The sequence below is a fragment of the Macaca fascicularis genome, chromosome 6 (assembly GCF_037993035.2).
Source record: "Macaca fascicularis isolate 582-1 chromosome 6, T2T-MFA8v1.1".
Classification (NCBI taxonomy): domain Eukaryota; kingdom Metazoa; phylum Chordata; class Mammalia; order Primates; family Cercopithecidae; genus Macaca; species Macaca fascicularis.
Genome location: NC_088380.1, coordinates 140,905,591 through 140,931,141, shown reverse-complemented (window position 1 = coordinate 140,931,141; position 25,551 = coordinate 140,905,591). Strand labels below are relative to the sequence as shown.

Here is a 25,551-nt window from a genome sequence, read left to right as displayed (position 1 = left end):
ATGAAGAAACTGTAACAAATGGCCTAAATACAGAGTTGGACAGAACCAAACCAGTTATGTCTAGAATTACTCAATTGAAACTAATATAGGTACATTCAAAATAAAGTTGGAGATTATAATTGCTATTTAGAATCAAATTTGAAGACTTCCTTGATAAAATGTAAGAATGTTCTTTTGAAATTGTAAATGAAACTATCAATAGATGGAGAGCTAGAGACTTATTAACCCCTCCTACACACATAAGGAAATAAGTGACAAAGTCTCTTGCACTGAAGTTATGTATTTTAACAGCTTTACATGTAATATTCATATATAAAAAACTTTAAGTGCTTTTCTCCAATTTAAAAATCTAAAGAATTCAAAAATAAGGCATTCAATATTTGAAAAAAGTACAGATTTACAAAATGTGTATATTCTGTCATGAAAACTCCACACCAACATTATACACTTGGAAAAAAATACAAACAGGATATATTACAAATTTATGCAGCAATAACTTAGTTCACACCATGCAATAAAAAGTACATTAATCAAGATACACAAGCTTTTGTAGGTTCTAAACTGAAGGACTTTTTTCTTTTTTTTCTGCAGAATCCTTAAAACCTGTGGCACTTAAAATTTGTTAGCCTTTCTACTGAGAGGTAAATTATACACAACAATGATGAAAAAGATTAACAGACCAGTTGTCTATTATGAATCATTCCAGCTTTGTTCAACAATGGCCGAAACTCTTTTCTCATATTCTCGTTTGTTTTCCTGATAAAGCTGTGCTGCCTGGCTATTGGCTGGACTGTTAGGATTCGGTTCATCCAGCAGAGACTAGGAGGAAAGAAAAGAAAAAACAGATTTGCTTAGTTATTCTTTATACTAACGGGTCAGATATGGAATATATTACAGAGAAGTTATACAAAACAACAAATTACTTCAGAGATTAACATGTCATATAATTTTGGGTCTAAATATTTTAGAAATGATTTGATAAATACTATGAGGTTTCCTGCTGCTAAGGAACTTAAGCTTCTGAAATAATGTTCTCAATTGCCTTAAGACCTACAGTTTCGGCTGGGTACAGTGGCTTGCGCCTGTTATCCTAACACTTTGGGAGGCCGAGGCAGGAGGATCCCTTGAGCCCAGCAGTTCAAGATCAGCCTGGGCAACATAGGGAAACTCTGTTTCTATTTAAAACGAAAAAGAGGTCAGGTGTGGTGGCTCATGCCTGTAATCCCAGCACTATAGGAGGCCGAGGCGGGCGGATCACCTGAGGTAGGGAGTTCGAGACCAGCCTGGCCAACATGAAGAAAACCCCATAATTTCTAAAAATACAAAATTAGCCAGGTGTGGTGGTGTATGCCTGTAATCCCAGCTACTCAGGAGGCTGAGGCAGGAGAATTGCTTGAACCTGGGAGACAGAGATAGCGGTGAGCCGAGACTGCGCCATTGCACTCCAGCCTGGGCAACAAGGGTGAAATTCCGTCTCAAAAAAAGAAAAAAAGAAAAAAACACCTATAATTTCAAAGAAATCAGAAAAGAATATTCTTAAGCATATTGAGATTTTTCTCATTAAACCAAGGAAATGAACAGCTTAATTTGGTTAAGCTATAGTATCAATAAATCTGTCAGTATCCAACATTTTCCAAGGTTAAACTCTACTACTGCAGTTACTTTGCAAATGTCTGACAGTAAAAGTTGGGGGATAAGTCTTATTTCCTTTAATCAACAAAACATATACATTTAGCAGGAAGAGAATGAGATAGGAAGGTTGAAAAACAATGCTTGTAAGATGACCAGAATTGGCCTGGCACAGTAGCTCATGCCTGTAATCCCAACACTTTGGGAGGCCGACGTGGGCGGATCATGAGGTTGGATAGAGACCATCCTGGCTAACACTGTGAAACGCCATCTCTACTAAAAATACAAAAAACTTAGTTGGGCGTGGTGGCATATGCCTGTAGTCCCAGCTACTCAGGAGGCTGAGGCAGGAGAATCACTTGAACCTGGGAGGCAGAGGTTGCAGTGAGCCAAGATTGAGCCATTGCACTCCAGCCTGGGCAACACAGCAAGACTCTGTCTCAAAAAAAAAGGCCAGAATTAAAGAAGTGTGACAGAAAAAACTTTAAAAAGAACATCACAAACCAACATATTATTTCTGCTCCTCTCAAATCCACAAAACCAAAACACCCCTCACTCCACCCCTCCTAAATTTTCATTCAAAGATCTATTCTGAAATATTCTGCCAGACTGCTTCGGCAAATGGTTACATTAATTTTCCTTTCTTTTTTTAAAACAGAATTTCTTGGATGGGGTAACACATTCAATGCTTATCTGCGCTTGGCAGTTTCTTTAGGTTCCTATGGTTTTTCCAAGCCATTTTTTTCTTTTCCACAACCGTTGGCTATGCTTCATGGACACAAATTAGGTTTGACCTGTAAGAACATGTAACTTACACAATCAGGAAAGGGACTGCAGACTGGATCCCATGTAGGCATTACTGAAAAAGAAGTTAGCTGAAAAGCATGGATTCTTGCCCAAGCTCTGCCATTGGTTACCTGTGTGCTAAGCAGGTTACAGTGCTCCTAAAGGAGCTGACTGTATCCTACAGAATACTGACAAACTATAATACATCTTAACACATACTTACCTGAATTGATGTTAAGATAGAAGATACATCGTATGTTGGACTCCATCGATTCTGAAGGATATCTAAACATATGCTACCATCAGCATACACTGCAAAGACAACACTAAAATTGGTTACACATTCACTTTGTCATATCTAACAGTTAAGAGAAATCTTTACCACAAACAGAATGCTTGGCTTAGATGTTTTAAATATTAGGTAATAACTAAATTCTTCTGTATCAAAGGAAAACCTGTCTTAAAACTAAAGTCTCTTTTTTTTTTTTTTTTGAGACGGAGTCTGGCTTTGTCGCCCAGGCTGGAGTGCAGTGGCGCGATCTCGGCTCACTGCAAGCTCCGCCTCCCGGGTTCACGCCATTCTCCTGCCTCAGCCTCCCGAGTAGCTGGGACTACAGGCGCCCACAACCGCGCCCGGCTAATTTTTTGTATTTTTAGTAGAGACGGGGTTTCACCGTGGTCTCGATCTCCTGACCTTGTGATCCGCCCGCCTCGGCCTCCCAAAGTGCTGGGATTACAGGCGTGAGCCACCGCGCCCGGCCAAAACTAAAGTCTCTTATTCTGCACCTGCTATAGTTTGAATGTTCTCTCCAAAACTCATGTTGAAATGTAATTGCTGGAGGCTGGGCGCGGTAGCTTATGCTGGTAATCCCAGCACTTTGGGAGGCTGAGGCGGGTGGATCACCTGAGGTCAGGAGTTTGAGACCAACCTGGCCAACATAGTGAAACCCCGTCTCTACTAAAAATATAAAAATTAGTCAGGCGTGGTGGCGCATGCCTGTAATCCCAGCTACTTGGGAGGCTGAGGCAGGAGAATCGCTTGAACTCAGGAGGCAGAGGTTGCAATGAGCCGAGATCACACCACTGCACTCCAGCCTAGATGACAGGGTAAAACTCCGTCTCAAAAAAATAAAAATAAAAAAAATTAAGTAAAGAAAAAAAAAAAAAGAAATTTAATTGCCACTGTAACACTGTTGAGAAGTGGGACCTTTAAGAAATGCTTAGGTCATGAGAGCTGATGGCAGGAGTGGACTCCAGATAAAAGGATGAGTCTGGCACTATTTCTCATGTCTTGTGTGCTCACTTGTCATTCTGCCTTCCACCATGGGATGTCACAGCACCAAGGACCTTGCTTAGGTGTTGGTGCCATGCTCTTGGACTTCCCAGTCTCCAGAACCATGAGCCAAACAAACTACTATTGTTGACAAATTATCAGTTCCTGCTATTCTGTTGTAGCAGAAAATGAACTAAGATTCATTTTCATTTCTTTCACAGCATGTTATGATCAGGAGGCTTTGAGTTAAATTTCTTCAACACACATGATTTAGCAATCTATTTAAATTCCGTATTTCTAAATATTCTTAAAGCTTTTAAAAAACTGCTTCTTTTTGACATAGCAATTACACTCTTAGAAATTAAGGAAATAAACGTGGATATGCACGAAAATTGACTTACAGGTTGTTCACTATAATACTACTTATAAGAGTAGAAGACCAGGTGCACTGGCTCACGCCTGTAATCCCAGCACTTTGGGAGGCCGAGGCGGGTGGATCATGAGGTCACGAGTTCGAGACCAGCCTGGCCAGCATGGTGAAACCCCGTCTCTACTAAAAATACAAAAATTAGCCAGGCACGGTAGTGTACGCCTATAGTCCCAGCTACTCAGGAGGCTGAGGCAGGAGAACTGCTTGAACCCAGGAGGCAGAGGTTGCAGTGAGCCGAGATTGTGCCACTGAACTCCAGCCTGGGTGACAGAGCAAGACTCTTATCTCAAAAAAAAAAAAAAAAAGTGAAAAACTGAAAACTACCTTGTGGTCCATAAAAGAGGGAACTGGCTAAATAAACAATGACTGATACATTCATATAAACAATAGCAACACAATCACCAGCAATGATACATATCTACTGTTTTATAGAGTAAGATATCCACAGAATATTACCTTAAAAATGTTTTTATTTATAATTCCCTATTTTGATTAAAATATTTTATATAAATTCATTTAAAGTATATGTAGTCACAAAAACATTCGTAAGACTGAATGTCAAAATGTAAGTAGTGGATATTTGTAATAGTAGGGTTATGGATGATCTTATTTTCTTGTCCTTTTTTTTTTTTTGAGACATAGTTTTGCTCTTGTTGCCCAGGATGGAGTATAATGGTGCAGTCTCGACTCACTGCAACCTCTGCCTCCCAGGTTCAAGGGATTCTCCTGCCCCTCCCACGCAGCTGGGACTGCAGATGCCCGCCACCACGCCCAGCTAATTTTTGCATTTTTAGTAGAAACGTGGTTTCACCATGTTGGCCAGGCTGGTCTCGAACTCCTGACCTCAGGTGATCCACCCGCCTCAGCCTCCCAAAGTGCTGGCATGAGCCACCGTGCCCGGCCTTTTTTTTTTTTAAGATGGATTCTCGGTCTGTTGTCCAGGCTGGAGTGCAGTGGTGAGAACTCAGCTCACTGCAACCTCTACCTCCTGGGTTCAAGCAATTCTCCTGCCTCAACCTCCCGAGTAGCTAGGGTCACAGGCACGTACAACCACACCCAGCTAATTTTTGTATTTTTAGTAGAGATGGGGTTTCACCATGTTGGCCAGGCTAGTCTCAAATTCCTGACCTCAGGTGATCGGCCTGCCTCAGTCTCCGAAAGTGCTGGGATTACAGGCGTGAGCCACTGCGCCCAGCGGATGATCCTTTTTTTTTTTTCGAGATGGAGTCTCGCTCTGTCATCCAGGCTGGAGTTCTGTGGCGCAATCTCGGCTCACTGCAACCTCCGCCTCCTGGGTTCAAGCAATTCTCCTGCCTCAGCCTCCCAAGTAGCTGGGATTACAGGCACACGTCACCATGCCCGGATAATTTTTTATATTTTTAGTACAGACAGGGTTTCACTATGCTGGCCAGGCTGGTCTCGAACCCCTGATCACGTGATCCACCTGCCTCAGCCTCCCAAAGTGCTAGGATTACAGGCGTGAGCCACCGTGACTGGCCTATCTTATTTTCTTTATCCTTCCTTGTGTTTATGATTTATTTGTGCAATGAGTATACATATTCCTTTCATTAAAAAAAAAAAAATCAAGTGACAGGTATCAAAAGTCCTAACATATGGGAGGGTTCTTCCCCTTTTAGACTGATTCTGTGAAAATACAAGCAATGAATATAAATATTTGCCCAAGTGTGAGACTATCTGTAGAAAAAATTTCTAGAAGTGAACTGCTATGTAAAACAAAGGGTAAATGCATTTAAATGTTACAGATACCACTTCATGGAGCAAACCATAACAGGGAGTGGGGAGCAAATCACACTTAAACACTGTGATTCTTCCAGACTCTATCATAGGCCCTTTTCCTTCTTACCCTTTATACACACACTGGGCTGTATTATTCACTCCTGTGGCCTCAGTCACCATCCATGTGCTCAGTACTCCCAATCATTGGCCTTAGCCTAGATCTATCAGCTTCAAAGCCAACTTACTGTCCATCCCACAAAAACATCAAACTTAGCCGCCTAAAGCAAAAATTGGCAACTGTGTAAAACCCATAAAAGTATAAAACAATTTTAAAGTTCTGAGTAACTATTTCTGAGAATCCAAAAGTAAACCAGAACTCAAAACATCTTATCAACTGATGAATGAACAAAATACAGAATATCCATACAATGGAATATTATTCAGCAATAAAAAATGAATCACAAATATTATTATGTCACAACACAGATGAGCCTTGAAAACTTCATGCTGGGTGACAGAAGTTAGTCACAAAGGACCACATGTTGTAAGATTCCATTTATATGAAATGTCCAGAATAGTCAAATCTAGAGGGAAAACAGATTAGGGGTTACCTAGGACTGAAGCAGGGAGGATTAGGACAAACACAGTTGACTGCTAAGATAATAGTTATGGGGCTTTTGTTGTTTTTAAAGTGGTCATGGTAATGGTTGTGACTATGCTAAAAACCATTTGAGCTGTACAATTTAAGTGGGTGAACAGCTTGGTGTGTAAATTATATTTCAATAAATGTTTTTTAAAAAGTAAACCAAAAAGTTAAATTATAAAAAAGGACTCGTAACAGAAAAAAAGGGAAACCATGCTATAAATATGAAGAGATGTGAAAACCAAATACACTGTGTTTTCTCAAAAATTTGCTTAAGTTGATAATCCTACATTTATACCCCTTACTCATTCTACCATCTTTCCCACCTTGATTTAAAGACCCTCTGACCATAACTGGTTTGGTTTGACTCAATAACAAGTCTAAGTAAGATAAAGCTACAGTGGAATAAATGGTAAATGACTTGGGAACTTCCCCAAAAAGAGAAACAGAAAATAAAATTAAACCTGTCTTAGACCAAAAAAAAAAGCAAAAAAGGCAACTAGAAGGAAAAAGCAACTTCATAGCAATGAAGCGCCAAAAGTAGTATCTATTACTGAAAAGTCATCTTGATTCCAGACACAAACAAAACACATCCGTCCTCTGGGTAGGGAGCTCTATAATGTATTCTGCAGCACTAGAGACATGACCAAGAGGACCTCTGAAAATGTTCTTCTTGAAAGTGAGTTGGCTGATGGGGAACACCACATTTAAATGAGCAAAGGCTGTAAAACTGAAGAGGAGCTTCAAGAATTTGGAGAAGTCTTTCACGTGGTAATTAATAATCCAGAAATATAAACGTAATAGATGTAAACAGCAAGATGTCAAGGAAGACCAAATGTATTACAAAGTAATTAGCCATCATTTAATGAAGAGTAGTAACAAACTACTCTACCAAGTGAAAATGAAAACAATTCCACTGAAGGAAAAAAATGGAAAATGATATTAAAGCTTTAAAAACACACAAGCCTCTGACCCAGTAATCCCCACATTTAAAAAACTTAGTCTATTTGTTATGCAGCAATTAAAAAAACAAACAAAAAACTTAGTCAAAAAATAATTAGTATCTGGAAAGATTTACTTTCAGGCCAGGCACAGCAGCTCACACCTGTGATCCCAACACTTGGGAGGCCAAGGCAGGCGGATCACCTGAGGTCAGGAGTTCAAGATCAGCCTGACCAACATGGTGAAACCCCATCTCTACTAAAAATATAAAAATTAGCTGGGTATGAAGCCACTTGGGAGGCTGAGGCAGAAGAATCACTTGAACCTGGGAAGCAGAGGTTGCAGTGAGCTGAGATCCTGCCACTGCACTCCAGCCTGGCCAACAGAGCAAGACTCTGTCTCAAAAAAAAAAAAAAAAAAAAAAAATTAGCTGGGTATGGTGGCACACGTCTGCAGTCCCAGCTACTCAGGAGGCTGAGGCTAAAGATCGCTTGAACCCAGGAGGTAATGGTTGCAGTGAGTCAAGGTCACACCACTGTACTCCAGCCTGTGTGACAGAGTGAGTCTTTTTCTCAAAAAAAAAAAAAAAAAAAATTTTTTAAGATTTATTTTTAAGAATGTTCAAAGTGCTATTTAAAATTATGAACAATTAAAAACTATCGGCCGGGCGCAGTGGCTCAAGCCTGTAATCCCAGCACTTTGGGAGGCCGAGACGGGCGGATCACGAGGTCAGGAGATCCAGACCATCCTGGCTAACATGGTGAAACCCCGTCTCTACTAAAAAAATACAAAAAACTAGCCGGGCAAGGTCGCGGGCGCCTGTAGTCCCAGCTACTCGGGAGGCTGAGGCAGGAGAATAGCGTAAACCCGGGAGGCGGACTTGCAGTGAGCCGAGATCCGGCCACTGCACTCCAGCCTGGGCGACAGAGCAAGACTCTGTCTCAAAAAAAAAAAAAAAAAAGAAAACTATCAACAATTGGACACTGGTTAAAAATACAATAAATCTATGTAACAGAACATTTTGCCATTAAAAATGATGTATCAGAATACTTATTTTTTTGAGATGAAGTCTTGCTCTGTTGCCAGGCTGGAATGCAGTGGTATGATCTCAGCTCACTGAAACCTCTGCTTCCCTGGTTCAAGCAATTCTCCTGCCTCAGCCTCCAGAGTAGCTGGGACTACAGGCACGCGCCACCATGCCCAGCTAATTTTTGTATTTTTGGTAGAGATGAGGTTTCACCATGTTGGCCAGGATGGTCTTGATCGCTTGACCTCATGATCCGCCCGCCTTTCCCTCCCAAAGTGCTGGGATTACAGGCGTGAGCCACTGTGCTTGGCCCAGAATATTTAATAAGGGAAAATGTTCACAGTATATTAAAACAAACAAACCACCACCTCATTTTATACATAAATGATCCCAATTTTCTTTTCTTTTTTTTTTTTGAGACAGGGTCTTGCTTTGTCACCCAGGGTGGAGTGCAGTGGTGCAATCATGGCTCACTACAGCCTCAACCTCCCAGGCTCCAGCAATTCTCCCACCTCAGCCTCCCTAGTAGCTCGGAAGACAGGTATGCACCACTGTGCCCAGTTAATTTTTGTATTTTTTGTAGAGACAGGGTTTCATCATGTTGCCTAAGCTGGTCTTGAACTCCTGTGCTCAAGCAATCCACCTGCCTCAGCCTTCCAAAGTGCTGGAATTAATAGGCATGAACCACTGTGCATGGTCACTGACTCCAATTTTGTATATGCAAAATTGTACTTTTGAGATAGGATCTTGCTCTGTTGCCCAGGCTAGAGTGCAGTAGGACAGTCATGGCTCACTTGCAGCCTTGACCTCCTGGGCTCAAGTGATCCTCTCACTTCAGCCTCCATAAGTAGCTGACGCTATAGGTGTGCGCCACCGTGCCCTGCTACTTTTTAAATTTTTTATAGGGATGGGACCTCACTATGTTGCCTAGGCTGGTCTCTAACTCCTGGGCTCAAGCAACCTTCCCACCTTGGCCTTCCAAAGTGCTGGGATTATAGGTATGAACCACTGTGCCTGGCCAAAATTGTATTTTTGGAAAGCTTAATTTCAGCCAACACATTTTTCTTGTTATTTTTCACAATTCCACAAATAGATAGATAATACTTTTATCTATTTAGTTTAGTAGAGACAGGATCTTGCTATGTTACCTAGGCTGGCCTCAAGCCACCCTCCTGCCTTAGCCTTCGGAGTAGCTGGGACTACAGGTGTGCACCACTGTGCCTGGCTTAACACATTACCTTTGTGTTTTTGGAGACAGAGTCTTGCTTTGTCACCCAGGCTGAAGTGCAGTGTTGTGATCTCGACTCACTACAACCTCCGCCTCCCAGGTTCGAGCGATTTTCCTGTCTCAGCCTCCTGAGTAGCTGAGATTACAGGTGCCCACCATCATGCCTGGCTAATTTTTGTATTTTTAGTAGTGATGGGGCTTCACCATGTTGGCCAGGCTGGTCTCAAACTCCTGACCTCAGGTGATCCGCCCAACTTGGCCTCCCAAAGTGCTGAGATTACAGGTATGAGCTACCATGCCCGACCACATATTACTTTTAATTCAGGGGTTATTAAAACAACTTGACCTCAAATTTGGAAGCTTCATAAGATTCTAGCTACAGAAACATAGCTAAAGGCTGGAAAAGGTGGCCCATTCCTGTAATCACAGTGCTTTGGGAGGTCAAAGTGGGAGGACTGCTTGAGGCTAGGGGTTCAAGGACCAGCCTGGGTAACACGCAGAGACTTTGTGTCTACAAAGAAGAAAAAGAAAACAAAAAAAATTAGCTGGACATGGTGGTCCATGCCTGTCATCCTAGCTACTTAGGAGTCTGAGGCAGGAGAATTACTTGAACCCAGGAGTTTGAGGTAACAGTGAACTGTGATTGCACCACTGCACTCCAGAAGGGGTGACAGAGTATAACCTTGTCTCTGAAGAAACAAGAAACAAACCAAAAATCCACAACAAACCCAGCACTTTGGGAGGCCAAGGTGGGCGGATCACGAGGTCAGGAGATCGAGACCATCCTGGCTAACACGGTGAAACCCTGTCTCTACTAAAAATACAAAAAATAAGCCAAGCGTGGTGGCGGGCGCCTGTAGTCCCAGCTACTCGGAAGGCTGAGGCAGGAGAATGGCGTGAACCTGGGAAGCGGAGCTTGCAGTGAGCCGAGATTGCGCCACTGCACTCCAGCCTGGGCGACAGAGCCAGACTCCGTCTCAAAAAAAAAAAAAAAAATCCGCAACAAAATACATGGCTAACATGGACATGGAAGCAACACCTGCAAGTGAGTCCTAACAGTGAAATGTAAGGTGAAAGAGCTAAAAGGAGGGAAACAACTCTTTTCCCCACTATCATCTGCCAAATCTATAAAATGCTACTTACCATTTGGATGAAACATTTTGGATAAAAACCTAACAGTTGGTGGTTTATTTGGATATTCTTCAGAAAATTCTATTACTAGTTTAAAAGTACCTAGAGAGAAAATAAAATAATTACAGTAAAGACAAGCATGACTTTTTAATCTCTTTATCAATTCTCAACTGCACACTGGTTTTTGTACAACCACATAAAAGTTAGTATGTCAACTTTGGTTCGGCACACAAAACATACTAAATATACTCTATTTATGTTAGAATGATAGCACGCAGCATTGGCAAGCAGTTGGGGAACAAGCACATTCATGTTGCTATTGGTGGGAGTGTTAACTGTCATATTTTTGGAAGGCAACTAGGCCCTAGCTACCAAGATTTAAAATGCATATTTGAAGAACTACAAATAGTTTATTATTGCTTAGAATGAGGGGTGGTCAAAGGATTTTGAGAGGGGCTGACTACTACATGGCAAAGGACGCTCCCAGGAGGTGGAGGTTGCAGTAAGCCCAGATCATGCCGCTATGCTCTGGCATGGGCGACAAAGCAAGACTCTATCTCAAAAAAAAAAAAAAAAAGTTTAACTCAGAAAATCTTCATTAAAAATAACTGTAGCCGGGTGCGGTGGCTCATGCCTGTAATCCCAGCACTTTGGGTGGCTAAGCGGTGGGCGGATCACCTGAGGTCAGGAGTTGGAGACTAGCCTGGCCAACATGGTGAAACCCCGTCTCTACTAAAAGTACAAAAATGAGCTAGGTGTGGGGGTGCCTGTAATCTCAGCTACTCAGGAGACTGAGGCAAGAGAATCGCGTGAACCTGGGAGGCAGAGGTTGCAGTGAGCAGAGATTGCACCACTGCACTCTAGTCCGGGTGACATGAGCAAGGCAAGACTGTCTCCAAAAAAAAAAAAAAAGGGTAGGTTAAACTGCAAACCCATTACACATAATATAAATTAAAATTATATTTCTCCCCAAATTGGTGGTAAGTGTAAGCATTGTTTTACATATTTGCAACTGTCTCTTTAATGATTGGTTTAACAGAAGACTGCTGGATTCGCTTATCTGCTTCTGCACTCAATCTATCCGCCTTCCAGGTTCAAGCATTTCTCCTGCCTCAGCCTCTGGAGTAGCTGGGATTACAGGCACACGCCATCCTGCCTGGTTCATTTTTGTATTTTTAGTAGAGACGAGGTTTCACCATGTTGGCCAGGCTGGTCTTGAACTCCTGACCTCAGGTGATCCGCCCACCTTGGCCTCCCAAAGCGCTGGGATTACAGGCATGAGCCACCGCGCCCGGCAAAAAAAGTAGTATTTTAATAGCTTTTTCAGGTAACTGTAGCTATTCTGTTTTGATATTATACCAAAGAACAAATGGTAGTTCTTTTAAAGGTTTGCTGCAATATAGAATCTGAAATTATTAGTCAACTTTTTGTACTCAGTTACATTAAAATCTGTTCATTTCACATACGTTTTACCCATTCATGGTTTTGTATTATTACTCCTGGGACATCTGCAAAATATTGGGTGACTCAACTTTACCGATCTTCCAAATGTTGCCATATTCCATTATATACTATCAAAAAAATCACAACAGGTAACACTACCCACTAACATGAAAAAGTAAGTATCAGGAAGCTGTCATTTTATCAACAGCAACAAATATCTTCAGTCGTTATCCTTAACCTAACAACCCACTTAGATCTCCCCCCACTTTTTATTTTTATTTTTTTTGAGATGGAGTCTTGCTCTGTTGTCCAGGCTGGGGTGCAATGCTGCGATCTCGGCGCACTGCAACCTCTGTCTCCCAGGTTCAAGCAATTCTCCTGCCTCAGTCTCCCGAGTAGCTGGGATCACAGGTGCCTGCCACCACACCAAGCTTATTACATCACTTCTGAGAATATGTCTGCCATATATTCAAACCTGAATAACCATAGCTTGTCTGTATTTTCAAGTAAAAATGTTCCATGAAAAAAGTAGTTCAAATTGCAACTTCAACAACTGCAGAAGTGCTTTTCTTCCAGACAACTATCATACTATGACATGCAGAAGTGCTTTGTTCATACATCTTACTTCCTATCATACAGAATATTAAAAAGACAGATACTTGGCTGGGCATGGCTCATGCCTGTAATCCCAGCACTTTGGGTGACCGAGGCGGGCAGATCACCTGACGTCAGTAGTTTAAGGCCCCAGCCTGGCCAACATGGTGAAACCCTGTCTCTGCTAAAAATACAAAAATCAGCCGGGCATGGTAGCGCATGTCTGTAATCCCAGCTACTTGGAAGGCTGAGGCACGAGAATCACTTGAACCTGGGAGGCGGAGGTTTCAGAGAGCCAAGACTGCACCACTGCACTCCAGCCTGGGTGAGAGGGCGAGACAAAAAAAAAAAAAAAAAAAAAAAAAAAAAAAAAAAAAAGATACTCAAGGGTCCAGAGCTTCCTAATACTAATAAAAATGTCTTTAAGAAATTAAGAAAAATTGGTAATTTAAGACAGGGTCTCACTCTTGTCACCCAGGCTGGAGCACAGTGGCTCCATCAGGGCTCACTGCAGCCTTGACCTCTCGGGCTCCAGTGATCCTCCCAAGTAGCTAGGACTAAAGGCATGTACCACCATGCCTGGCTAATTTTTTGTGAAGACGGGCTCCCCCAGGCTGGTCTCAAACTCCTGGGCTCAAGTGATCCATGATCCACCTGCCTAAGCCTACCAAAGCGCTGGCTATACAGGTATGAGCAACTGCCCTGGCCAACTGGCATCTTTTGTACCTCCTTCAACTCCTTACCCCCACCTACAGATAATCACTGATAACAGTTTGATATATAACCCTTTAACATAGACACACATGCATGTATGTATTTACTAAAAATGTGATGCTACAACAAACATTATCCTGCAGTTTTTTTTGTCCTCTTAAGACAGTATGTCCAAATCTGCCTTATTCTTTAACAGGTACATATTCCAGAATCCAGATACATCATAATTTGCTTAACCATTTCTCCTACTGGACATTGAGATTACGTCCTTACAAACAGAGAATTATCAATATTCTCGGATATTTTTGATGAATTCTGAAGTCATTTTGTTAATAACAAAGCTGTTTAATAATTTCTTAAAATCCAATACTATAATTAGGAAAACTCTTAAGTACCTGGTTAAAATCAATTTGTTAAGCTCAATTATAAATACGTTATTAGAACTCGTTTCCCATTTTCCTCGCCCCGATGAAAATACGCAACTTGAGATGCCAAAGATTATGCAAAATGGTAACTACTTATGGGTGTTAAATGCTGGTAGTACTTGAAACTACTGGCAGCTATGTATGTTTATGAAAAAGTTCAGCTCAACACCCTGTCAAATATCAAAGATAACAAAGTAAAAAAGCATGATTTACTCTTCTGGTGTTCACCTCAGAGATATCTTTATTAAGGCCACCTAAATTTAAACTATTCTCAACATAAACATTGCCATCTTGGCTTACAGTTCTACACAAAAATATTAAAGTAACCTTTAATACCGGTTACGAATGGAGGTGACCAAGCTGCTGTGGGAAAAAGTCCCTTATAAAGTATAAATTTTCCATAGCTTTACTTTTAACTTGGCCTATTAACCATAGAAAATGGCTTCAAGTAGATATGTTGGTGTTACAATTTTCTACCAAAAAGTAACCTCATAACACTATAGAAAACATAATGAGTATGACTTACCATCTTCAAAAGGTGTCCCTTCTGGTCTGAAAACAAGAAGATTTCTGATTAAAAGAAGTTTCTCATTCTGCTTTTTCTTGATTTTCAAGAATGGGAAAGGATAAATTTACTCCAACAGAAAAAGAGGAACTCATTCTGATGATTTGTGGAGTTTTAAGATAGAGTTTAATAACACTTTAGCCCTGAATTTTCATAGACCCAGGCATAAAGTATAACTTTCATTCTAAGCTTTCTTTTTAGGGTGGTTTTACAAAACCAAACAAAAAAACTTGCCCATAATTTTAGCACAAAAAAACTTTTTTTTTTTTTTTTTTGAGACGGAGTCTCGCTCTGTCGCCCAGGCTGGAGTGCAGTGGCCGGATCTCAGCTCACTGCAAGCTCTGCCTCCCGGGTTTACGCCATTCTCCTGCCTCAGCCTCCCGAGTAGCTGGGACTACAGGCGCCCGCCACCTCGCCCGGCTAGTTTTTTGTACTTTTTTAGTAGAGACGGGGTTTCACCGGGTTAGCCAGGATGGTCTCGATCTCCTGACCTCATGATCCGCCCGTCTCGGCCTCCCAAAGTGCTGGGATTACAGGCTTGAGCCACCGCGCCCGGCCTAAAAACTTTCATTAATGCTGACCAGTCATTTTGTACATATGTATATTCTTTTTTTTTTTTTTTTTTTTGAGATGGAATTTTGCTCTTGTCCCCCAGGCTGGAGTGCAATGGCACATTCTTGGCTCACTGCAACCTCCTTCTCCTAGGTTCAAGCAATTCTCCTGCCTCAACCTCCCGAGTAGGTGGGATTACAGACGCCCAGCTAATTTTTGTATTTTTAGTAGAGATGGGGTTTCACCATCTTGGCCAGGCTGGTTTTGAACTCCTGACCTCAGGTGATCCACCCGTCGCAGCCTCCCAAAGTGCTGGGATTACAGGCATGAGCCACTGCACCTGGCCCATATGTATATTCTTAAGAGGGAAAGTCATCTTTTCATTTTACAGCAATAAGAAGTAAAGCAATACTCTAGTTATGATGCTAAACCCAAGTGTCCTGCTTTCCAATGGAGCCACAACTTTTGTTCAAATAGGCTAAGCATAGTTGATGTCACCAAAGAGCCAGATTTGTTTGCTCAGATCCTTGCCCCCACATCCCAATTTCATCTTTCCTAAGCAGCAGCATAAAGCTTAATTATTACTTGCAAGGCATATTCAGGATCTCAAAGCAGCAGGATAATATCCTGAAGGTGCCATGTATTCAACTCAGATTCAGAAGTACTTTATGAGGATGAACTTCACTCATTTTCCACTAGTCTTTAAATGTAGACTCTTGTAGCTGATTCTGTAGTGTCAGAATTCTGTTTATCAACATATTCCTTTTACTTTTTAATGCAAAACTCTAGTATCAAAGGAATGAAAGAAAAAAATAGATCAAGTCTAGAAAAAACAAAAAAAAGCATAAGGAAATTTTAAATTAAAAAGCATATATGCAATATATATAGTAGGTAAAATTTACAGCTGCTTCTCAAATGGCTGCATTCTGTTATTTTACACTGGGCTGTGAATCATTTTCACTTAAATTCTTGCAGCAGTGGAAGTTCTTAATATTTTTGGTTCCAAACCTTTTAACAGCTCCAACAGAATGAGAGCATTTGCATGATATGTTTTATACAAAGTAATTTATTGTTTCTCCTTTATTATTCCATTCCATTTAGTTTTGAGTAGTATCTTAAAAGTAAAACCCCAAGTGATTATAAAACCATATGTAATAACATCAAAGAGCAAATAAACTTTGTATAACTGCTGAAACTTTTTCCCTTTTTTTTTTTTTTTTTGGATAGCTGGCTGCAGCCTCAAACTTCTGGGCTCAAGTGATCCTCCTGCCTCGGCCTTCCAAGTAGCTGGGCACCACCATGCCCAGTTAGTTTTATACTTTTTGTAGAGACAAGGTCTCTCACTATGTTGCCCAGACTGGGCCAAAACTCTTTTTTTGGTGGAGAGGGGACAGAGTCTCACTGTCTCACTATATCGCCCAGGCTGGTGATGAACTCCTGGGCTCCAGCGATCCTCCCAGGCGTTGAGCTACTGTGCTGGGCCAAAACTCTAATTGAAAAAAATTTTTTTCTAATTTATCTTGCAGTTTTAGTCCTTAAGATCTCTCATTCTACCTCAGTTTCTTTTCCTAGACAGTTGTTATATGTTCACTTTTCTTAAAGATTCAGCACACACCTATTATTTGTTAAACCTTTCAACTCACCCAAATATAACTGCATTCCACTGCATGATGTTGTTTTCAGATGGTGCACCACTGACACCCACAGGTGGGTCCTCTTGTAACCTAGAAATCCAGCGTTGTAATTTAAAAAGTTGAACATTAAGGCCACTAAGGAGGCCACATAAACACCTACAGACACTACACCATCTATTTTGAGACACAGACTAACTCCATTTCCTTGTTATTGTGAACTAAAATGAACCATATGACTTAGATATATTAACCAGGTATATATACTTATTAAATACCTCTCCAAATTACCTAAAAATCCGAAGGGCTTGAGAATCATCCCTCTTTCAATATTATCAAGAGTATCTCTTCAAGAATTGATGTATATAGACTGTCCTCTTATACCAAAAAAAGTTTAAAACCTCAAAAGCAAGTAATATTTTTACAGAACCATTGATTTTGCTGCTCTAAACATGCAAAGACTGTGTATCCTAACCACGGCTACTTCTGCAAAATGGCTACAAGAAAAAAAAAAAAAGCAAACCTCAGTGTAAACACGAAATGACTGAAAACACATTAAATTTAACTAGGAAACTAGTATTAGGCAGCAGATTTACTCTATCCCTTTTGCTTCAAACAGCAATGGCTTTAAAAAGTAATCAGTAGGTTTTCCGCCAGTCCCTATTTTAAAGGCTCTGCACTAACATCAAATCTACCTCTCAAATCAGGAGACTCAATACAAGGCTTTCCCACATTCGTCATAGTCAAATTCTTGTAACCTATAGATCTCTGGAAAACTACAAAAGGTGCCATGTATTCAACTCAGAATTAAGCAGAGCATTACAGTAAGGAGCCAGGGCGACAATGACATGAACTAGTTTACTATCTGAATTTTAGTCATGAGTGCTAATCAGATACACTGATTTCAAGCTTTAGAAAAATGACTTTTGCACCAAAAAGGGCATCTCCTTTCAGAGACTGTAACCTCAATTAAAAATGCTACATTATACACACTCACAAATACATATGGAGTTGTTTTCATGGGGCATCATAATTTGCAACTAGTCCACATAAAAAAAAAGGTTTTTAGTCAATCTCAAGCAAATTAGGCCACCACAAACAGAAGCCTTAGAGGAACTGCACTGCTTGACGCCTACCTTTAAATGGCTAAGAGAAGCTACGAATGAATTAAATAAGTTGGCCAAATCCAAATGCCTCACATAGGCTTTATAATAGCTGAGAGGTGACTTCCTGAGCGACAAATCTATGTTTTTATGCTATTTTGTTCAATTAGGGTAGGTGTCCCCAGAAAAAATTTTAAGAAAAATGTGCAGAATATCAAAATGTTTTCTCACTTATTTTGTTTTTTCTACGTTATTTTGTTTTTTCTACGTCTCTAAGTATCCAATAAAAGGTAAACTAACGGAATAATCATTTTCTTCCTCACAACCCCAATACCTCCTAACAAAACCCTATTTTATTTACCAAAGAAGGCCCAGGGAGTATCAAATTAGCGCCAGTCTAAGGGAAGGCATTTTTCCAGACTCGGGAGGCTATAGATAGGGCTTTCTTCACCAGCCAGATCTGAGTTCCAGAAGGCACTGGCAGCCGGGGTGGCCAGCTCTAAGGTCCCAGATCTCTAAGTCAGTTCCCAAGGTCTTTTCAGGCGGGCGGGGACAGAGTCGGGTTTCGGGGGATGGGTTAACCTCCGAGCCTCACGCACTGGACCCCACCCTCACGGCAGAAATGGAAAGGACTGGCGAGGGTGGGGGGCTGGGGAGGTTCACCCCAACCCGGCTCCTCGGAGAAGACTGAGGGGCCGTGAAACAAAGCTGACTGGTGCTGCCGGAGAAGAACAAGCTCCCGCGGGAGCTCACTTTGAGGGGACAAGAAAGGGTCTCCGCAGGGTGCAGGGGCGGGAGGATGATGTCTGATCCCCGTCTGATCCCCTGGACGAGACCCCGGGCAGCTGGCCGAAATGGGCAGCGGGGAACCCTAGACCAGTCGATCGACATCGTTTTACTTTTTGGGGGGAGGGGAAGCAGTATCGAAATTTCTTCGGGCGCCAGAGCGAGCGGCAAGGATAAGGAGAGTAGGGGCCGAGGTAGGACCCGGCTTCCGCCAGTCCCCCTGGGCCCACAGCCGGCCCTCTGAGGGTCACAAGGGGAAGGTGTCCGGGATCCACGCCCTGCAGCCCCGCAGCTTTGAGAGGCCGTCATCTATGCGAAGCTGAAGGCCCTTACCGCTTGAAATCCCGCATAAGCCTCCTTCGGGCCGGGGTCGACATGCTCCGCAGCTGCCCCGCGGTCAGTCTGAAAGAAAAGAGTCCCGCGCAGCCCCCCCACCCCCCGGCGCGGCGGCCGAATCACTGTGGATCGCCGCTGCCGCCGCCGCCGCCGCCGCCGCCGCCAAGACTGACAAACAACCCTGCAATGACGTCTCCCTCCGCCGCCTCCGGATCCCTCCGCCCTCCGCCGCTACCACAGAGTGAGTGCTGGGGGAGGAGGGGGCGGGACGGGGGAGCGCGCGTTCCCTGAGCCCTTCAGCGGGGCGTGGTTCTTCCTGGGCTTCCTGAAGTGATCGACAAATTTGTGTTCTCTGTGTTCAGACTAGAGGTTGTGGATTCAGAGACCACGAAACCGACACACTATCCTGTCTGCCTCCCCGTCTCTAGTTTAGGCTCGGCGGGGTGGAGAAAGAAGGACGTATCCGGGCCAGGGATTTCAGGGAAAGGAGGTGGGATGATGTAAGATCACGTGACTGCCCGCGGCCTTGTCAACAATCCACCCCTGAGGGGGAGGGGGAGAAGTATCTAGAACCACGTGTCCCTGTGACGCGTTTAGAACGGGTCACGTGAGAGCCTCGCCTGGATGTGAGTTTCGGCCAGGTCTGTGAAGCGGGTCTAAGAGGGTGAGGGCTGGATACACCTTTATTAGTTGTTTTCGGTTTATCACAGGTATAGAGACATTACCCAAGAGGTCGTGGGAGGATCAACAGCTTGTTTTGTTTTCTTTAAACCGGGACCAAAAATAACTCCCCTCTGGTTGGTTCAGTGGCTTATGAACTCTGGTACTTGGGGCAAGAAGAGAGAGGATCGCAAGATCTTCTAAGGCAGCATTGAATACTGAGGGCCACACAACAATCTCCTGAAATGGTTCCTTGAAGCTACCAAATAGTCTTTCTGCTTTGCAGTGGGGTTTCTAGTATTGGAAATTCTGGGCAAACATTAAAGGATGGTGTATTATGCAGTTTTTCCTTTCTGGGTCTGCTTTCAATTGAAGATATGTGTCAGAGTCCGGGGACTTGCCTATGGGGGGGAGTACCATTGTATTTTTAAGAATGTGGGGGTGCAGTCTTCCAAGCATATCAATGAGTGGTTGGTTGTCAAAGAAACCTACAAATATGATTCATATGTGGGGGAGAGCTCCAGCAGACCTGAGTGAGGGTTATCTATCCAGCCTGAGACAACTTCAGGTTTTTTACACTAGCAAGAAAGGTGCAAATGGGCGAGAAGTGCCCCCCCACCACCAGGGGGTTCAGAGGTGTTGACCTCCCACAGACCTTGAATATTTTTTGTAGTTACTGTCTTTCCCTGTATTGCTGCTAATTCCTACTTTCAGGACTTTGTTATACTAAGGACTCTGAGTACTTTTGTATCCATTTGGGGAATTGTTCGGTTCAACAGGTAAAGGGAGGGTGGAATGAGGACCTTAGCATTGCCTCAACCTTGCCCCTAGTTCTATGGAAGCAGAGTTAACTTTTCCGACTTTCCTTGTACCTCTTTCTTCAAACCCTGAATTCTCTCAGCTTCCAGTGACTGCCTTAGTGATCAAGTTAGCCAGGCCTAACTCTTGATAGGTCCTGTTAGACATTCACAATGTGTTTTCTAAGTTAAAAGCTGAATATTCTTAATGTTTTTGCTTTTCTGCCATTGCAGTCCTAACCCTTCCAATAGCAAAGGAGGAAGACACACAGGCAGGGTTACATGGAGAAAAATGGTAAATAGAAACTATATCTTAAAAATATCCCTCATGAGCTGGGGCATTAGCTCATGCCTGTAATCCTAACACTTTGGGAGGCCAGGAGTTGAAGACCAGCCTGGGCAACATAGGAGATCCTGTCTCTGTGCACACGAGTAGCCCCAGCAACTCAGGAGGCTGAGGCAGAAGAATCGTTTGAGCTGCAGTAAGCCATCATCATGCCACTGAGACCCTGTCTCAAACCCTGCAACAACCAAAAAACCCTTATAATTTATCAGTCTAGGCAGTCACTGAAAGCAGAGACAGAATTCAGGGTTTGAAAAAAGGGAGGTACAAGGAAAGTGGGAAAAGTTAACCCTTTCTGGTTCCATGGAACTATGGGCAAGATTAGGGCAATGCTGAGGTCCTTCTCCTACCTCCCTTTCCTTGTTGAGCTGAAGAATGGATACAAAAGTGCTGAGTCCTCCTGACGCACCAACAAAGTCCTAAAGATGGGAACTGGAGGCAATGGAGTTTAGGAATTCCGTGACTACAGGGATTTATAATTGTTTCGGAAACAGTTTAAATTTTCCAAAATGAATTAACACTTTTAACTAATTCAGTGCATGTGCATCATAAAGTCTTACAGCTGTGTATTAGCAAGAATCACTGGCTGTTCTGGTTAACCAGGCCTGCCATAACCTACTTGTAGAAGGAATAATTTTAAAGCTATTAATTGTATGCTGTTATCAATTCTGTAGCTCTGGATTATGAGTTCATTGAGGGCAGGGACTGAGTTTGGTTCATCTTTGTCCTGGGCAATGTTTTTTTATTTTTTGAGACAGAGTCTTGCTCTGTCACCCAGGCTGGAGTGCAGTGGTGTGAAGAGGGCTCACTGCAGCCTTGACCTTCCAGGCTCAAGCAATTCTCCTTCAGTTGCCCAAGTATCTGGGACCACAGGTGTGCACCACCACACCCGGCTAATTTTTTGTAGAGACGGGGTTTTGCCCTGTTGCTCAGGCTGGTCTGGAACTCCTGGGCTCAAGTGATTTGCCCACCTTGGCTTCCCTCGGATTACAGGTGTGAGCCACTGTGCGCAGCCTCCTTGCAAATATTTTGCCCACAGCAAATAATATGCTTACACGAAGTTTGAACCCACTATAAGATTTACTATGACATTCTTATTTATAGAAGGTGTTTTATATTGTGGTTGAATAACATTCTTTTTTTTTTTTTTTTGAGACGGAGTCTCACTGTCACCCGGCTGGAGTGCAGTGGGGCGATCTCGGCTCACTGCAAGCTCCGCCTCCCGGATTCACACCATTCTCCTGCCTCAGCCTCCTGAGTAGCTGGGACTACTGGCGCCCACAACCGCGCCCGGCTAATTTTTTGTATTTTTTAGTAGAGACAGGGTTTCACCATGTTAGTCAGGATGGTCTCCATCTCTTGACCTCGTGATCCGCCCGCCTCGGCCTCCCACAGTGTTCAATTACAGGCGTGAGCCACCGCATCCTGCTGAATAACTTTCAAATAAGACAATTCTGAATATTTTAGGTGATCAGTGAAAACGATGACCACTTCTCCTTTCTCTCAATATAAACCGTAGCAGCATAGAAAACTTGAGAAGCTTCAAACATACTAATTTATTTACCCTATCTCAATTAAATCAGGCTCTCTGGTGTTGGGGCGGGGGTGTGGATGTGGGAGTTGGGAGTTGCTTTCTAAAAGCTCTCCAAGTGTGATTTAAATATGCATGCTGGGGCGGTACCCACCGGACTAGAATTTATTAAGTATTGCCTTTCCTCTTATTTAGTGGAAGCATGGCGAGATTTCGCTTTTTACATTTAACTCATTTTATAGAAAAAAAGCAAAGAAAGCCCTATTCAATAAAGAAAGCACTCCCTAGGCACTTGCTCTAGTGATACGGTGGTTATTCATTAGGGACTGTCACTCCAGCTGAACTCTATGTCTACTTAAGCAGTTAAACACTGGCCTCTTTATTTCTGCGCTCTTGTACATCATTTCGTATATGGTGGAACCCTTCGAATTACTTGCTTCCCTAGAGTTTGACACGTGGTGAGGGAGGTTTTTTCCTTTAAAAAACATTACTAGCAGTTGGAAAAAATTTAAAGGCGTATGGCAGGTGTTCAAGAAAAGTTTTTAAGAACCATCTTGACCGGGCGCGGTGGCTTAAGCGTGTAATCCCAGCACTTTGGAAGCCTGAGGCAGGCGGATCACCTGAGGTCAGGAATTCGAGACCAGCCTGGCCAACATAGTAGAAACCCGGTCTCTACTAAATATACAAAGCCGGGCGTGGTGGCGCACGCCTGTAATCCCAGCTTCTCGGGAGGATGAGGCAGGAAAGTCACTTGAACCCGGGAGAAGGAGGTTGCAGTGAGCCGAGATCGGCGCCACTGCACAATTCTCTCAAAAAAGCAAACAACAAAAAAAGGCAGACCCTCCCTATCCCCATTCAAAAGCAACGTTGTGAGGAGGCTCAGCTGTGACAGCGACCTGTACTCCCCGCCCCCATTCCCAAGCGCAGCACTCTTCCACCCTCTGCCTACCCAGAGCAGGTTTCCGTTTCTTCTCACTTCCCCTTCCGGGTCAGGACCCTGCCCATGTTCCGGTCTTGCGCACGAGGGCTAGAACGCAGCAACTCTGCTGGCGTTTCCATGGTAGCGAGTGGCCTGATCTTTGCGGGGCTAAGCAACGAAGTAGTATCAGTGTTCCGTAGCCCCACTGGAACTACGCAGAGCCAGGCCAGCGGGACCACAGAATGGGCTGAGGCGGCGGCGGCTCTTTGGATAAAGTCGACAGCGGGACGTGGGGCGTGACGCCGGTCCGGCATCCTAAGACGTCTGGTTTGAGTTGCGGGCGGGATCAGGCTTTTTTTAGGACCTTGGGCCTGATAAGCGGGCGACTGCAGTAGTGCGGGAACCTATTATTTGACAGGAACATGACAGGAAGTGTGGGGACTCCATGCTTGATGGATGGTGACTTATAGTGAAGTAATCTCAGTGTTGATGGGCATGACCGAAACAGCAGGAGTACCCGTAAGTTCTGGTGAGAGTTGGAGCCTCAGAAGGACACTTTACTCAAGCAGTCTTTGGTTCCCAAAGACAAAAAGGCTCAGTGGAAAAGATTCCTTTTTTTTTTTTTTTAATGTCTCTATATTTTAAACTATGAGTTTATTGTGCATATACATTATCTAGTTTGAATAAATAAAAGTATAAACGTTTAACATTTTCCATTTTCTTTCTTTATTTCTATAAAGTAGTAAAAGCCCAGCTTGAAAATGGAGATGTATGAAACCCTTGGAAAAGTGGGAGAGGGAAGTTACGGAACAGTCATGAAATGTAAACATAAGAATACTGGGCAGATAGTGGCCATTAAGATATTTTATGAGAGACCAGAACAATCTGTCAACAAAATTGCGATGAGAGAAATAAAGTTTCTAAAGGTTTGCTTCTTTTGCCTTAATCATCTAAGTCAAAAGAAAAATTGTTATGGAATAAAAAATTGCATAAAAATATTTTAGTTCACACATGTACTGATTCATATTATGTAGAAACAAGTGTAATACGCTATCTTGTCTACCTTTTGTAATTTTATAGTGATACAAGATATATGTGTTTTGGGGTATGTAACAAAAGCTATGCCAATATTATTTAATAATTATTCAGAAATATTCAAGTATAATAATAAAAATTTCTGCTTTGTGCAAGGCATGGTGCTAGGTACTGAGAATATAAGGAGGTGAAAGATAGTTCCTGCCCTTAAAGACTTCTATAATTTAATCAGAAAGGAGAGTATATAAAAAATCATACCGAATAAAAAGTGGCTCATAATAAATGCCAGGGAATCAACACAAAGTCCTTTCGCTGGTAGGGAAAGTTTTCCTGAGGAACTGGGACATGAATTTGGCTTTGAAGGATGTGGAGGGTTTAGATAAGAGGGAGAAGCTGTTGTGTTCTAGGTTAGAGGAACAACATAAACTCAAAAGAGACTAGAGAGGGACAAAGGATAAAGGGCAAAGTGGAAAGGACAAAGAGCAAAGACATTTGCCTGTAGAGTTTTCTGAGCAGAATTGGAAAGAGGTATATTAGAACAGTAAATTGGAGGTAGATTTTAAAGTCTTTTAGGCTAAGGAGTCAAAAACTTGATTTTGTAAGAGGTGGAAAGTCAGTGAAGGTTTTGAATTCAGTGTAAAGAAATGTTGTAAATTTTAATCTACCCCTATTGTGCGGAATAGATTGGAGGACTAAGAGTAAAAATAGGTTAGGAGTTCAATTCAGGAATTTTGGGAAATGTTTGAGGGCCCTTGCTAAAATGCAGCAATGTGAATGGAAAGTAAAGTCAGAACATGCTATATTGTAAAAAAAAAAAAAAAAAAAAAAGGACATGAGGCCGGGTGCAGTGGCTCATGCCTGTAGTCCCAGCACTTTGGAAGGCCGAGGTGGGTGGATCACCTGAGGTCACGGGTTCAAGACCATCCCGGACAACATAGTGAAACCCTGTCTCTACTAAAAATTAAAAAAAAAAAATTAGCCAGGCATAGTGTCACGCCCCTGTAATCCCAGCTACTTAGGGGGCTGAGGCACGAGAATCGCTCGAACCTAGAAGGTGGAGGTTGCAGTGAGCCGAGATCACGCCACTGCACTCTAACCTGGGCAACAGAGTGAGACTCCATCTCAAAAAAAAAAAAAAAGACATGAAAGAGTGTAGAAGACTATAGAAGACTAGAAAAAGTATAGAAAGAGTCAAAGGTCTCTTTGAGGTTCAGTGATTGCTACAATTGATAGAAATATGAAATACTCAAAAGAGACATGGTTTGGGAACTACTTTGATTTTAGAAATGTT

The 25,551-nt window shown here is 42.6% G+C and overlaps 2 protein-coding genes across 3 annotated transcripts in view; one reads left to right on the top strand and one right to left on the bottom strand.

Annotated features, from left to right (window-relative positions):
- Positions 1-264: 264 nt before the first annotated feature.
- UBE2B (ubiquitin conjugating enzyme E2 B) lies at positions 265-19,145 on the bottom strand. Of its 2 annotated transcripts, XM_045394913.2 has the most exons (6): positions 18,973-19,145; positions 16,763-16,843; positions 14,529-14,554; positions 10,839-10,928; positions 2,639-2,727; positions 265-819 (listed from the first exon to the last, which is right to left on the bottom strand). In XM_045394913.2, exons 1-6 carry the CDS (start codon positions 19,014-19,016, stop codon positions 691-693), a joined length of 459 nt encoding a protein of 152 aa, XP_045250848.1. In that variant the 5' UTR covers positions 19,017-19,145; the 3' UTR covers positions 265-690. The 2 variants fall into 2 exon arrangements, with proteins under 2 accessions (XP_045250848.1, XP_045250849.1); XM_045394914.3 differs by lacking the exon at positions 10,839-10,928.
- Positions 19,146-23,843: 4,698 nt separating this feature from the next.
- The window catches only part of CDKL3 (cyclin dependent kinase like 3), a 147,544-nt gene continuing 145,836 nt past the window's right edge, over positions 23,844-25,551 (top strand). Inside the window, 1 exon segment of the mRNA XM_065545886.2 lies at positions 23,844-24,151. Within this exon segment, the coding sequence (XP_065401958.1) occupies positions 23,987-24,151 (165 nt within the window). The 5' untranslated portion in view covers positions 23,844-23,986.